Here is a 14,584-nt window from a genome sequence, read left to right as displayed (position 1 = left end):
CTGACTGGCGAAGATAGAACCATCGATATCGTAGCCCCCACTTTGCACACATATGGAAAATGAGAATATGTGTTAAGAGGTCACACGTAATTCAAAGACCGTTGCACGGACTCCAAATTCGTGCACTGTCACATTTCAGCAGTTACGGGCCAAAGTAAAAACTTTCATGGATCCCGTGTGTCTGCAGTTGCCAGCTAATCAGGGATAAACGAACTGTTTGAGATGTGAATCAATGTCTGGTCCTTATAAATCACAGCGAGTCAACGTTGTTATGCTAGCAAGTGCCGAGTGAAAACTGCTACAATACGTAGAAGATACAGCGACGTAGTGTACGAGTCGCTACTAATAGACCATACTCGTAGTACAAGGAAAGCAGAACCATTCCTTGCTTGAGAGACCAATGATGTCATGAGGAAGTGAGTCTTGTGTTGACAGAGATCTTTTGATACTCAGCAAGGTATTTCCACAGTATCAGATCTTGACCAGCATTTGAAGCAGTCAGTTGTACAACAAATGTATTTGTCTAAACAAAAACTGATCAAGGATAGGTATTGAATCCGGAGGGTCTCGAGAGAGATAATCGATATCGAGGTGGTGAGCGGAAAATCTGGAAGGTGACAGATACTGGTACTTGGGGATGAAAGCAGAATTGACTCAATAATCTGTTTGAATAGCGCAGAATGGCAACTGCCAGGGCAGTCGAAAGCGCTAACACGCTGCTTCCTGGACTCGGGTAGGCGCGCCGGCCCTGGATCACATCTGCCCGGCTCTTGTGCCGGCCAGCCAGGATGTGGTTTTTAGGCAGTTTTCCACATCCCACTAGGTGAATACTGGGCTGGTCCCCACGTTCCGCCTCAGCTACACTAGCCGGCCGGTGTGGCCGAGCGGTTCTAGACGCGACTGATACGATCGCAGGTTCGAATCCCGCCTCGGGCATGGATGTGTGTGATGTCTTTAGGTTAGTTAGGTTTAAGTAGTGCTAAATTCTAGGAAACTGATGACCTCAGCAGTTAAGTCCCATAGTGCTCAGAGCCATTTGAACCATTTTTTTGAACCTCAGTTACACGACTCGCAGACATCTGAAACACGTTTGCACTATACCATGGATTACACGAGATGCAGACGGTAGGGGTTACACACATTCTGTCCCAGGGGGTACGGGGTGACGACAGGAAGGGCATGTGCCACCCCTTAAAAATTATCACGCCAAATCCGGTTAACCATAACAGCAGACCCCACAAGTCAGCATAAATGCTTGGAAAGACAGAGTAGCAGATGGCAGCAGGAGGCCTCGTAACTCAGAAAGGAAGACACTGACGCAGCAACGGACACAGAGGAGTGTCGAGTACAAGAAAGCATTGTGACTCTGCATGAATCAGAATTTAGAGGTATGTATCTAAGAATCCTGTTTCAGTACAAAATTCGTATCTTTGTAAGACCCGAAACTTGACCTTCTGTGCTTGTGATTAGGCTCAAGTCAAAGGTAGATTCAACTTCACATTCAATTAAAGCCACCTTGCTTGCGTAGTATGCTAGACCACAGAAAAGCATACATAACTGCCAACCCTTAAATGAGTTGAGTGGTGACTTTGGAAGCCTGCAGCTAGTGTAGGACTGATACCAGGATGTCATCTCACCTCCCGCGTATGACATAAGTCATAGAAGTGAATGGTTTACCGTAGGCCATTCGATTGTATAGAATCAGTGCATTAAGAGGGGTCGACCTAGATATGTAACAGTTTGGCATATTCAGGCTGTCGTGTTTGGATGTGCCAGTGGATACAAAGTGAACCATATTGACCGATTTGTTTTCCTACACACAGCTAAATTCTGTGCCCGTGGTTCGTGAGGGCGGACTTGGTGCCCGATTACGTCCCAGATGTCTTCCATTGTATACAGACAAGGAGAATTTGGGGCAAGGGTATCAGCATCAACACTATCATGCTGCCCTTCTGACAAAGACCATTCCCTGCTCGATGATCCCATCATTGTCGGGGAAGACGTCAACCACCAAGAGACATGGGTGGTCCTTAATAATGTTCGTCTAGCCCAAATCTGTCACGGTGCCTTTAACTACTAACACACCTTTTTGGAAGTACAAAGGAATGTCCCTAAGGTGTAATGCTGCCTCCACTGGATCTGCGACCAGCAACAACAGGACCATAGAATGGTTACATTCAAAAGCAATTACTCCCACTGGGAGACGAAACGATCAATTCGTGTTTGGTACATCGCGGTCGTCTGGTGACGGATCCACAACTGCACGCACTGTTGCATTTCCTCGTCCGACTGAGACCAACTGTCTTTCTTCACGTCCACAGAGATGTGTAAATCACACGGTGAAAGATGCGGGCTGTACGTGCTTCAGGCAAATACCAGGACGGTTCCTTTGAAAGGGGACAGCTGACTTCCTTCTCCGTCCTTCCAGAATTAGATGGGACCGACGACCTCGTAGTTTGGTCCCCTCCCCCAAATCAACAAACCAACTAACCAACGGATGACGATGCAGTGTTTAACAAGATGAAGCGTAGCCTTCGTCCGATTTGCAATGCAAGGGCGGGCGTTATCGTGCGACTGGATGATTCTGTGTGATAGCACTCCGGCAGTCCGAGGGCTAACGCAATGCCAATAGTGGCACATCTGCTCCGCTAAAGAAATCCAAAGTTGTTCACACACATTACAGTGACGTCATGATGACCTTTTTCGACTGTAGGGGTCCTTTGCTTGTTCATTTCCTCGATAGTGGAAAGATAATCAATGCACAGTTAAGAAGACAGTGCAGAAACTACGACACGCCTTAAACTCAAGACAGGCATGAATGCGGGTGTGATGACTGCCCATCATACTACCAGTCTTCTCTGTCGTCTGTTACGTCTCATCTGCTATTGATCGCTGGCAGTCCAACTTTACGGAGCAGGGATGAGCAGTGGACATCCAACACCTTTCAAATTCCCGTCGTTCTACCGTCCTCCAAACACTTTCCATCGATGATCTTGACATTAGCTGGCGAACAAACGACCAGCTTCGCCGTTTCCGATATGCAGGACCCGTACAATAAAAATTTACCCATTGTGTCTATGGATTTCCCTATTTCCGCCACGTACAATCATTGGAATGATTCCAAACTCCTCTCTGCTTGTCAGGTCGTACTTGGTCCAGAAATATGTAGCCGTTTTTCTTTACATCTTTCTCTTTTCAGCTTATCATTAAGGCTCGCACCGCAAACATAAAGGCCGTCCATTCGTCTCTGCTGAGTTTATGTACTGTTGTACAACAGTGTACTCTTTACTTACTCCGGGAGGACACCGAGTGAATAATACAGCACACAAAGTATTAATTCACTTTATTACAACATAGATAAGAAGAATTATTTACTTTTGTACAATCCAATTCCACAAGAATGTCATGGGTATTTACAACTGTGTCCCAACAACAGCGTATCACTCTATACAGACCAGAATACAAATTTCACATTCAGAGTACATTTAACAACTTTCACTTACAGTTCTGCCAAATATATTGATCACATAGCTGGCCTACTAGAGGACGATGCTGTCATCTTAGTCAACGATCTCAGGCTGGGCAGAGCTGTCCTGTGCTTGCCCGTAATTAGAACATCGGTTGCAACCGAATAGCGAAACGTCTCGGATGGTAGTTACGCCGGCGTCACTCATTCGTCGATGAGGTTTGCAGCCACTATCTTTTTTTGTGGTTGCGTTGGGACATACCGACTTTGCTGTGACACCTCGCTCTTCGTACGAGACCACATATACTTTCTTCATCAAGTCACTTGGCCAGAAAGTCAGCAGATGGCACCCAGTGTCATGGGGATCGTGGTCATAACGTTTTGGCTCCTTAGTCTATGTGTAGTTGTTGTTGTTGTGATCTTCAGTCCTGAGACTGGTTTGATGCACCTCTCCATGCTACTCTACCCTGTGCAAGCCTCTTCATCTCCCAGTACCTACTGCAGTCTACATCCTTGTGAATATGCTTGGTGTATTCATCTCTTGGTCTCCCTCTACGATTTTTACCCTCCAGTATTAAATTGGTGATCCCTTGAAGCCTCAGAACATGTCCTACCAACCGATCCCTTCCTCTAGATTCTTCTGTAGCATGCTGTCTATGTTACCTTGTAAAATGTACCGTGCTCATCCCGCTGATGATACAACTTTCTACACTTTTAATCGCAAATTTTGTATAATCAGTTATGTGTTTTCTCTACGGTTTCGTTTGTCGGTGCGGTGTTCGATAACCTTTCATCTGATTCATCTGAAAGAGACTCACCGCACATTGTAATTCAACCTCCCATTGGTAAACTGCTAAATCTGAGGGCACACTTGCCAATCTGCTTCAGATCTTCCTGCATTTCGCTGCAATTTTCCAATGCTGCAGCTTCTCTGTATAGTACAACATCATCCGCGAAAAGGCGCATAGAATTTCCGAAACTATCAACTATATCATTTATATATATTGTGTCCCATAACACTACCATGTGGCACGCCAGAGGTTACTTTAACGTCTGTACGTCTCTCCATTGAGAACAACATGCTGTGTTCTGTTTGATAAAAAATCTTCAATCCAGTCACACAGCTGGTCTGATATATCGTAGGCTCTTACTTTGTTTATCAGGCGACAGTGCGGAACTGTATCGAACTCCTTCCGGAAGTCAAGGAAAATGGCATCTGCCTGGGAGCCTCTATCTAATATTTTCTGGGTTTCATGAACAAATAAAGCGAGTTGAGTCTCACACGATCGCTGTTTCCGGAATCCATGTTGATTCCTACAGAGTAGATTCTGGGTTTCCAGAAATGACATGATACGCGCTGGTACATATTACTAGATTTTTAACTCTATTTTCTGTCATTCGCGACAACATGACACATTCGTATTGTCCTTCAGAATGTAGCCTTGCTGTCCTTCACCACACCTCGAAGGTAAAAGCATTTGCTCAGTGATGGTTGCTGTGAAGACCGCCTGCTCGCTGTGATGTACTTGTTTCTTCTTTGCAGGAATGGCAGGACCACAAGTTCCGATGGGACCCGGCGGAGTACGGAGGCGTGACGGAGCTGTACGTCCCTTCGGAGCACATCTGGCTGCCCGACATCGTCCTGTACAACAAGTAGGTGCTCAGCGATCTGCTCGCGCCTGCCTCCCTGCCAGCGATCCGCCCTGCTCACCGAGTTAACAGCTTAGCACTGTTTCCTTCTACAGTGTGTCCATAACTAAAGTTCCAGTTTCAGAACACTATTGAAAGAGAGTCACTGCTCAAAATTACGTCAAGTCTGAACTGCCTGTTACTGCCGCAGGGAGAAACGTCATGTAACAAAAATCTGACAAATGTATGACGGATGTAAACGTCAGAAAACGCACACCAACAGACGCGCGGCACACTGCTGTTCGCCAGTTTACAACCGAGACGTGCAGCATGGCTGTCTCCATGAAGGAACGCGCGCTGTTGGTGGAGATGTTTTGCGGGAATGGTGACTGCGCAAACAGCCTTGCAAAATTTCCTGACAGGGATAAGAAGTAAGGTTTTGGTCCAACGTCTGCTGAAGGTCTGGAGAAAATTATTAAAAAATTCGAAAAGATATGTTGCTTCGAAGTGTAGTGTGGCAGCGGAGGGAATGTACACTGAAGCGCCAAAGAAACTGGTGTAGGCATGCGTATTCAATTATAGAGATATGTAAACAAGTAGAATACGGCGCTGCTGTCGGAAACCCCTAAGTAAGACCAGAAGTGTCTGGCGCAGCTATTAGATCGGTTACTGTTGCTGTGCTATCGATAGCTACCATGCCACGACGTAGGTGCAAGTTCTTAGGTTGGCACTACGACAGACACCGACGACAGCGCCTCTAGCCAGCGCTGTGCAGCTCTACGAGCGCCGCTGCAGAGTCAGCCCATTTGTTTCCGAGTAGACGATCAAGCAACATTGTTTCTATTTCATAGTGGGCGAGCCACTGCAGGTTTTGCCTTTGTAACTTCTAGCCGCAGTTAGAGTTGATTGATGAACGGCCACGCACCTAAGTGCTCATATCTACCCAAAGTTAAATAAAGAGCTATAACCCATACGCAGTGCCGAAGCATTTCACCTTTTCCTGCTCCTACTCACTTCCTACATTCGGCCTACCCTTCAGTTTACAGGAGCAGACGCACGCGCCGCCTTCCAGGCGGGATAAAACAGTTGCTACACTGCGACATTGTCAATAGTTAAAAGTGTTTGAACCCGTTATGGGCGGCACGCGGGCGATGGGACATAGACTCTCCGAATCAGCGATGAAGTGGGTATTTCCCGTACGACCATTTCGCGAGTCTACTGTGAATATCAGGAATCTGGTCAAACATCAAATCGCCGACATAGCTGCGGCCGGAAAAAGATCCTACAAGAACGGGACCAACGACAACTGAAGAGAATCTTTCAAAGTGACAGAAGTGCAACCCTTCCACAAATTGCTGCAGATTTCAACGCTAGTCCATTAGCAGGCGTCAGCATGCGAACCATTCAACGAAACCCCATCGATATGGTCTTTCAGAGCCGAAGGCCCACTCGTGTACCCTTGATGACTGCACGACACAATGTTTTACCCGTAGCCTAGGCCCATCAACGCTGTCATAGGACTTCTGAGTAGGAATATGTGGCCGGGTCAGACGGGTCTCGTTTCAAATCGTATCTAGCGGATTGATGCGTCAAGATATGGAGATAAAATTTCATGAACTGAAGTACCCTGCATGTCAGCAGAGGACTGTTCAAGGTGGTGGAGGCTCTAATGGTGTTGTGAGTGTACAATTGGAGAGATATGAGGCCCCTGATACGTCTAGATGTGACTTTGACAGGTGACACGTACGTAAGAACGTCACCTGCATCTATTTATGCCCTTGTGCATTCCGACGGACTTGGACAATTCCAACAGGACAACGCGACATCCCACACGTCCAGCATTGCTACAGAGTGGCTGCAGGAACACTCTTCTGCTTTTAAACATCAGCCGGCCGGGGTGGCCGTGCGGTTCTATGCGCTACAATATGGAACCACGTGACCGCTACGGTCGCAGGTTCGAATCCTGCCTCGGCCATGGATGTGTTTGATGTCCTTAGGATAGTTAGGTTTAAGTAGTTCTAAGTTCTACGGGACTGATGACCTCAGATATTGTCCCATAGTGCTCAGAGCAATTTGAACCATCTTTTAAACACCTCCGCTGGCCTCCAAACTCCCCAGACATGAACACTATTGAGCATGTCTGGGTTACCTCGCAATGTGCTGTTCAGAAGAGATCTCCACCTTGTAGTATTCTTTCGGATCTGTGGACTGCCCAGCAGCATTCACGGTGTCAGTTCCCTCCAACACTACTTCAGACAATAGTTGAACCCACTACACGTCATGCTGCGGCACTTCTGCGTGCTCACCGTGGCCCTACATGATGTTAGGCCAGTTTCTTTGGCTCTTCGGTGTAGCTGACCCAACGTCTACCGAGGACGTGGCCACTCAACTGCAGTAGGGGTCGAGCGGTGGTGTGCGGACATGCTGCGCACGCGGAATAACCCGAACTATGGACTTGCCTGGGAGCACGGTGCATAAATTCTCCGGAACATGCAGCGTTGTTATACGTACATAATCACTTATGTTCAGGAGATGCTTCCCACTGACCGGCCAGAGGGGGCACCTGTTGCCTCTACTGCGACCGCTATGAGAGTCTTTTGTGAACCAACGTCATTCCAGCAGTTCAGTAATGTGGATGTGTGGCAGATGGCGCTTCTCCGAACATTGCACAACAATTGAAACTGCTGCTGCATAGGCATTTCGGAAATGCTAGAATTATCGTCCATCATGGCCCTACAGTCTTGCCGTCCACATCGCCTGATCTTAAACCGTGTGGTTTCTGGCTGTGCGTTATCTGAAAGATGTTGTGTTCAGTACTCCAGTTACGAACATAGCTGTATTGAAGACTCGCATTACGCGACCCATACTGAACGTGACACATGAGAACGATCTATTGTGGAATATGCTGATTCTCAATTTCTGCTGGTACCTGAAACCAATGGTAAGAGTACTGAACAGGTCTTGCGTCATTTTTACGACTATTAGAAGCCTATTTCACTTTGCTTATCAGGCAGTAGGCCACAGGACAATTAAAAACGGATGTCATGTTGCTTTCTATACGATTTTTGGCCTCAGGACAATTGAAAAAGTATTCTTCCCATCCGATGTGGTACGATGTTGCCATGGTAGATGGGCTTACCAAACTCGCAGCGTCACTAGTGTTGACTGCCGAACATGTGAACTCATTTACATTGAACAGTCCAATGGTGTAATGTGCAACTAAAAACCACAGCCGTCGTATTGAGATTCATCTGTCATTTGTAGCTGATTCCATTTACGTTAAGACTCTTACAGGTACAATCAACAGCTAAAATTTCCGTTTTTTCCTTCCATGGCATTTCCCCCCGCGTAAAAAATATGCTGTTCAAATTTGGTGTCATTCTGAGCAGTAGTTCTGTTTCTGTAGCGTTTTGAAACTTGATTTTTAAGTATGGACACCTTGTGAGTCTGTCACGGGGGTTTACTCCACTAGCAAAGAAAATGGTTCAGATGGCTCTGAGCACTATGGGACGTTGCTTCTGAGGTCATCAGTCCCCTAGAACTTAGAACTACTTAAACCTAACTAACCTAAGGATATCACACACATCCATGCCCGTGGCAGGATTCCAACCTGCGACCGTAGCGGTCGCGCTGTTCCAGACTGTAGCGCCTAGAACCGCTCGGTCACTCGGCCGGCGCCTTTTGTTTCAGTCAGCTGGTTCCAGTGTCCCGAGACAGTGGTGTACCTTTCGATAACACTTGTGTTATCATAGAATACAGCAACCACTACCTCTTTTTTACTGCGTGAGAAAAATGTTTCATGCAACTTAAGCATAGGTTAGACCAACACTGAGACAACACAGTGTGTTCCTATTACAGATAATGGTGACTACACCGTTCGGTAACGAAATATATTCACGAGCTTCAAACAGGTCATTTATTTTAAGTTATCTGTGTGAATGCTAGTTTAGTTCTTTAATTCCTTGCGTGTCTGTGTGATTACTAGTCACAGTCTTCCATTCTCACAACTGTGTAGTGCACTGTTCTCCTTACTTTGGTATGGGTAAAGTGCGTGAGCGCTGTATTCAGATGCGAGCTTAGTTGGTGACCCTTAGCACACAGGTCCAGGCAGTGTAGGCCTTGGTTACGCAATTTGAGGCTGTTACCAATTGGAGTCATGTGGGGGACCGGATGTGACCATCCCAGGTACTGCCCACATTGAAGTTGATCCCTCAAGAGTGGTCGCGTGGAGGCCTCTCCAAGGCAGCGAAAGACTTTCTGCGAGACCGATCGGAGGCCCTCCCTGCCACGCCACTCCCTCCCCCCGGCCACCCAGAGTTCGTCTGACGAACAAGTTTGGGGCAAAGTTTGTGGCTCTCAGGCCTCATGAGCCAGATGCAGTCACTCGCCCTGTTCCAGAGCAGTCCTCTCGGCCCATTAGGCATTACAGGTTGTTTGGAGCTCCAGCACTACGAATGTAATCATTCCCTTTCGTGATGTGGCTGCCAAGGAGAGTAAGGAAACCAGTGTGCACTCTGTCTGCAGACCGGGAGGAGTTACCAGACGCTATGAAGAGCACTCAGTGCAGCCATCTGCAGGTGGGGGCTCGTGGTGGGATTGACGATGTGTGTCTTTGGATCAGAAGATATTCTCTCTGGTTTTGGGCAACTGGAATAATTAGTGAAGACAGCCAGTCTTGCTTGCGAGATGAAGACTGAACTCACCATATACAGCATTCTTGATAGAACCGCTAGTGGTCCTTTGGTGCACACCTGAGTGGAGGGTCTGAATCAGAAGCTCAGACATTTCTGGACCACGTCAGCTGCAGATTCCTGTATTTGCTCCATACAGTGATAGGTTACCAGGTGCTGCTTGATAGATAGGGATCTACAGGAAGCAGCTACATATGTGGCAGTGGCTGTGTCGAGGGAACTGGGCGGTTATTAGAAGGTCTCGAGACACTATATACAGGGCATGAGTCTAAGAGGGTGCCGGAGAAACACAGGGAGCTAAACCTAGAAACAACTGGTAATGTAGTCGTAGATTGTCACAGATGTGTTGGAAAAGTACCAGAGCTCCAAGCACTGATAGAAAGCACTGAAGCGCAAATCATTATAGATACGGAAAACAGGCTAAATTTGGAAATAAGTTCCGCCGAATTTTTTACACAGGACCAAACCGTATTCGGAAAGGAAAGATTAAATACAGTTGGTGGTGGAGTGTTTATTGCTGTCAGAAGCAGTTCACCTTGTAGTGAAATTGATGTAGATAATTCCTGTGGTTATAGGTTGACAACCGATGTAAATTAATTATTGGTTCCTCTTAGCGACCCTCGGCTCAGCTGATACAATTGTTGAGCAGTTCGAAGAACACTTGACTCTCGTTTCAAACAGTTACCCCAATCATACAAAGTTGGCGGTGACTTCAATCTACCCTCAGTATGTAGGCTAAAATATATGTTTAATGCCAGTGGTGAGAATAAAACGTAGTCCGAAACTGTTTTTAATGTTTTCTTAGAAAATTATTTTGAACAATTAGTTTAGGAGTTCATTCTAAGAGTAAATGGTTGTGAAAACGTACTTCATTTCTTTGCAACAAATAATCTGAAAAATAGGGGACATCATGATACAGGGATTAGCACCCCCGAGGTGGTTGTAAAGCGAATAGATACTGTGACATCAGAACCCTCCAAAAATAAACGCAAAATACATCTATTTAAATAAGCACATATAAAATCTCTTAACGTCTTCCTAAGAGACAGTCTCCATTCCCTCCAACCAGATTATGTGAGTGTAGGCCAGATGGTTTAAATTCAGAGAAACGGTATCGAAACCAGTTACGAGATACCTACCAAATAAACTAAAAAGAGATGGTGCTGATCCCCCATGGTATACAAAAGAACTCAGAACACTGTTGCAGAAGCAACGAAATAACATGCCACACTTTAAAGAACGGAAAACCCCCAAGATCGGCGAAGTTTTGCAGAAGCTCGAAATTTATCGCGAACTTCAGTGCGAGATGCTTTTAATAGTTTTCATAACGAAAGTCTGTGTCGTAGACCGGCACAACAATAGAGAGATAAAGTCTTGTCATACATAAAGTACAATAGCTCGGAGACACCCTGACTGTTCGATAAGAATGGTGATGTCTCAGATGACAGTGCCACTAAAGCAGAATTATTAAACATAGTTTACCGAAATTCCTCCATCAAAGAAGATCGAGCAAATATTCTTGAACTCGAATCTGCCAACACGAGTAACTTAGAACTAGGTGTCCTCTGTGCAGCGAAACAATTTAAATCACTTAACAAAGGCAAGGCTTCCGGTCCAGATTTTATACTAGTCAGGTTCCTTTCCTGATACAATAGCCCCATAATTGCTCGTAGAATGATTCGAACCTAAAGATGGGGAAGTTGCACAGGTCACCCAATACCGAAGGTAGGAAATAAGAGTAATCCAATGGATTAGAGATCCATGTAACTAACGTCGGTCTGCAGTAGTATTTTGAAACATTTACTGCAATCGAGTGTTATTCGTTACCTCGAAGTGAACGATTTATTGACAAACAGCCCACATAGATTCAGAAAATATTGTTACTGTGAAACTCAACTAGTTCTTTATTTTCACGAAGTAATGAGTGCCACAGACAGAAGATATCAAATTGATTCCATATTTTTATGTCCAAAAGGCTGTTGATACCGTTCTTCACAAGCGAGTTCTAATCATATTGCGTGCCTACGGAGTATCGTCTCGGCTGTGCGACTGATGTTGTGTTTTCCTGTCAGGTAGGTCACAGTTCGTAGTAACTGACAGAAAGTCATCGGGTAAAACAGAAATAATATCTGGCGTTTCCTAATGAAGTATTGTAGGCTCTCTGCTGTTCCTGATCTACATAAACGTTGTAGGAGACAATGTGAGCAGCCATCATAGACTGTTTGCTAATGATGCTGTCGTTTACCGTCTTACAAAATCATCAGATGATCAAAGCAAATAGCAAAGGACAGGGAGGGCAGTCAGCGAGTCGTGTGGTCCCGCCACCTAACCTAGGTGCCACAACACCTTCATTATCAGAAGCCAGGTGCATCACAGTAATATCGTTCACCGACTGGAGTCTGTACACATCATTCTCGAGGCGCACGGTTGGTTCCTGGCTGCTGCTACTGCTCTGGACCTTGGACTGTTGTAAAAATAAAATGTAATTGCTGTACGATCAGGACTTGGCAAAGACTCGCGGATTTTCTATCATTCATCCACTGTCAAGTTTCCTCACGCAGCCCGACCAAGTTCCTTCAGGTTTCCTATGAACTGTGAATTGTGCTGTGGCTATCACAGTGTGTATTGATAAACGCTGTGCACTTTGGTCGCAGGAAACCAAACACTCATATACAAAAGTGGTGACTATGATACTCGCCACAGTTGAGAAGCTTATGTCACTGAATCAATTCACATTCAATGAAGTGACACACGCACCAACAGTTTGTAAAAGTTCGACAGCAGGAGTCGACTTCTGTAATAGCAAGTATTGCTGCGAAATGCCACAGCAGTAAGCAGGGTCTCTGTCAAACACAGTGCAGCTCTTGTCATTCGTTATACATACGGCATACATATATGAATATTAAAGCAACATATTCAGAACACTTCAGAGCTGTAAAATAGAACAGCTCCCCTAACACATGTTCAGGCCACTTAATAGCTCACAACCGTCTCATAAATAAAATAGAAACAGATTTTGAAATACTAAACTCCAGCCACAGTCTATGACATAAGATTACTATGGAAGAAGATAACCACATACAGAAGGTATTAGCTGAAGACAAACAGATTATAAACGGCTACACTACACTGTGCAGTGACACAATATGTGACACATTAACGGAGCTGTATAGAAAAGACGACATGAACAACTGAACCGCACACACAGGCAGAGTGGGATGGATAAAGTAAACAAAATAAATATTTCCGCCCAACTGATACGAGGACAAGTGAGCATCAACAGGAACCAGACAAACAGCAACAACATTAACACTGTCGTCTGTAAAGAGGAAAAGTGTTATTTTACGAGTGAAGTTCCACAAAATAGATGTATTTGTGTGTGCGTCTCAACAAGATGGAAATGAATTTTGGAAACCGAACTGTTAGTAATCGCAAAATACAGTCACGCCATATTTTTGCACAACAAAATTCCGTTTAGAGATAAAGTCATTTGTTAATGCGCCAACGAAACTCACAGTAACATTATATAGTTGCTGATGACAGAGAAAAATCGTTTTTAGGCATAACAAGAGTAAGAATCGTTATCACTTTAAACATGTTTACATGTTACAGAACTGAATAAAGAGCACTCACTGACAATGGCACAAAGCTGCTATACGCTGACATTTTATTCATCAATTTTCCCTGCTAACATGGCTATTACAATAGCTGCATAAACAAATGAATTACTTGCACGTACTGTGTAAAAAGCATTCTTACATATAGTGTACAGCTATTTTTGTCACAAATTTTGAACCTCTTGCACCGTTTTAGACTCACCAGCTCCTTCTCTAGACCGACAAATTCAATGAAGTGATTTTTCTTAAATCTTGCTTCGATTATAGGTCATAATGTCAGAAATGCCTCACTGATGCCCTTCCCTTTCCGAAAGCCAAATTCGTCATTTTCTATTCAACTCCCCCTTCTTACAAGTTTTTTTTTTTTTTTTTTTTTTTTTTTTTTTTTTTTTTTTTTTTTTTTTTTTTTTAGCTATGATCGATCGCGAAACTAAGCCCGCAGTGAGAATATGACGAAGCTCGAAGTTTTGCACAGATGTGTTCCACAGTGCCTGTAGTATGCTCGTCAATCGCATCACGTCACAGTATTCGTTTCTGAGCCCACAGTGACGACGTAAGTGTCCCCTGCAAAGTGTGCCTGCTGAGGGGTTCCGCCTGATGGCATGCAGCCCTCACACATTCCTAAAACGCTCCGAATAAACCGAAGACCACATTCGTCTTCCTCCCACCGTCCTAGCATGCTTGTTCCATTTCGTATCGCTCTGAAACGTTACTCCTCGGTATTTAATGGACGGGACTTTGTCAATCAGCAAACCACTAATAACTGTTTCGTAATATTACGAGATTGTTTCTCCTACTGTTCATAAACCTAAGGTAATTCTCTGCCCCCCCCCCTCCTCCTCTCACACACCCCCACTCAGTCCATAACTTACAGTTTCCGCATTTAGAACATCACGCCAAATAGAAATTCTATCTAAGTCATATTTTTCCACGGTCACTGGACGACGTACGTTACCGTATACTACAGCAAACACCTGCAGACTGCTGCTCACCCAGTCCATCAGATCATTTATGTATATTAGTCACATCACACTATCTTGGAACACTGCTCTTGGTACAGTTGCCTCTGATGAACACTTGTCGTTGAAGGCAATGTACTGCGTTTTATTACTTAGCTCGTCTTCATGTCACTCACATCTCTGGAAATCTATTCTCGTCACTCGGACATACATTAAGGCGTC

The 14,584-nt window shown here is 45.0% G+C and overlaps 1 protein-coding gene across 2 annotated transcripts in view; it reads left to right on the top strand.

The window, feature by feature from the left end:
* LOC126281695 (acetylcholine receptor subunit alpha-L1) overlaps window positions 1–14,584 on the top strand; it is a 601,659-nt gene that overhangs the window by 393,822 nt on the left and 193,253 nt on the right. For both annotated transcript variants that reach the window (XM_049980867.1, XM_049980868.1), the window contains exon 3: window positions 5,010–5,119. In XM_049980867.1, the coding sequence (XP_049836824.1) occupies window positions 5,010–5,119 (110 nt within the window). The remainder of the gene's footprint in view (window positions 1–5,009; window positions 5,120–14,584) is intronic.

Source organism: Schistocerca gregaria, chromosome 7 (genome assembly GCF_023897955.1).
Source record: "Schistocerca gregaria isolate iqSchGreg1 chromosome 7, iqSchGreg1.2, whole genome shotgun sequence".
NCBI lineage: Eukaryota > Metazoa > Arthropoda > Insecta > Orthoptera > Acrididae > Schistocerca > Schistocerca gregaria.
Note: the sequence above shows the minus strand (reverse complement) of the source record. Positions and strands in the feature narration are given on the sequence as shown.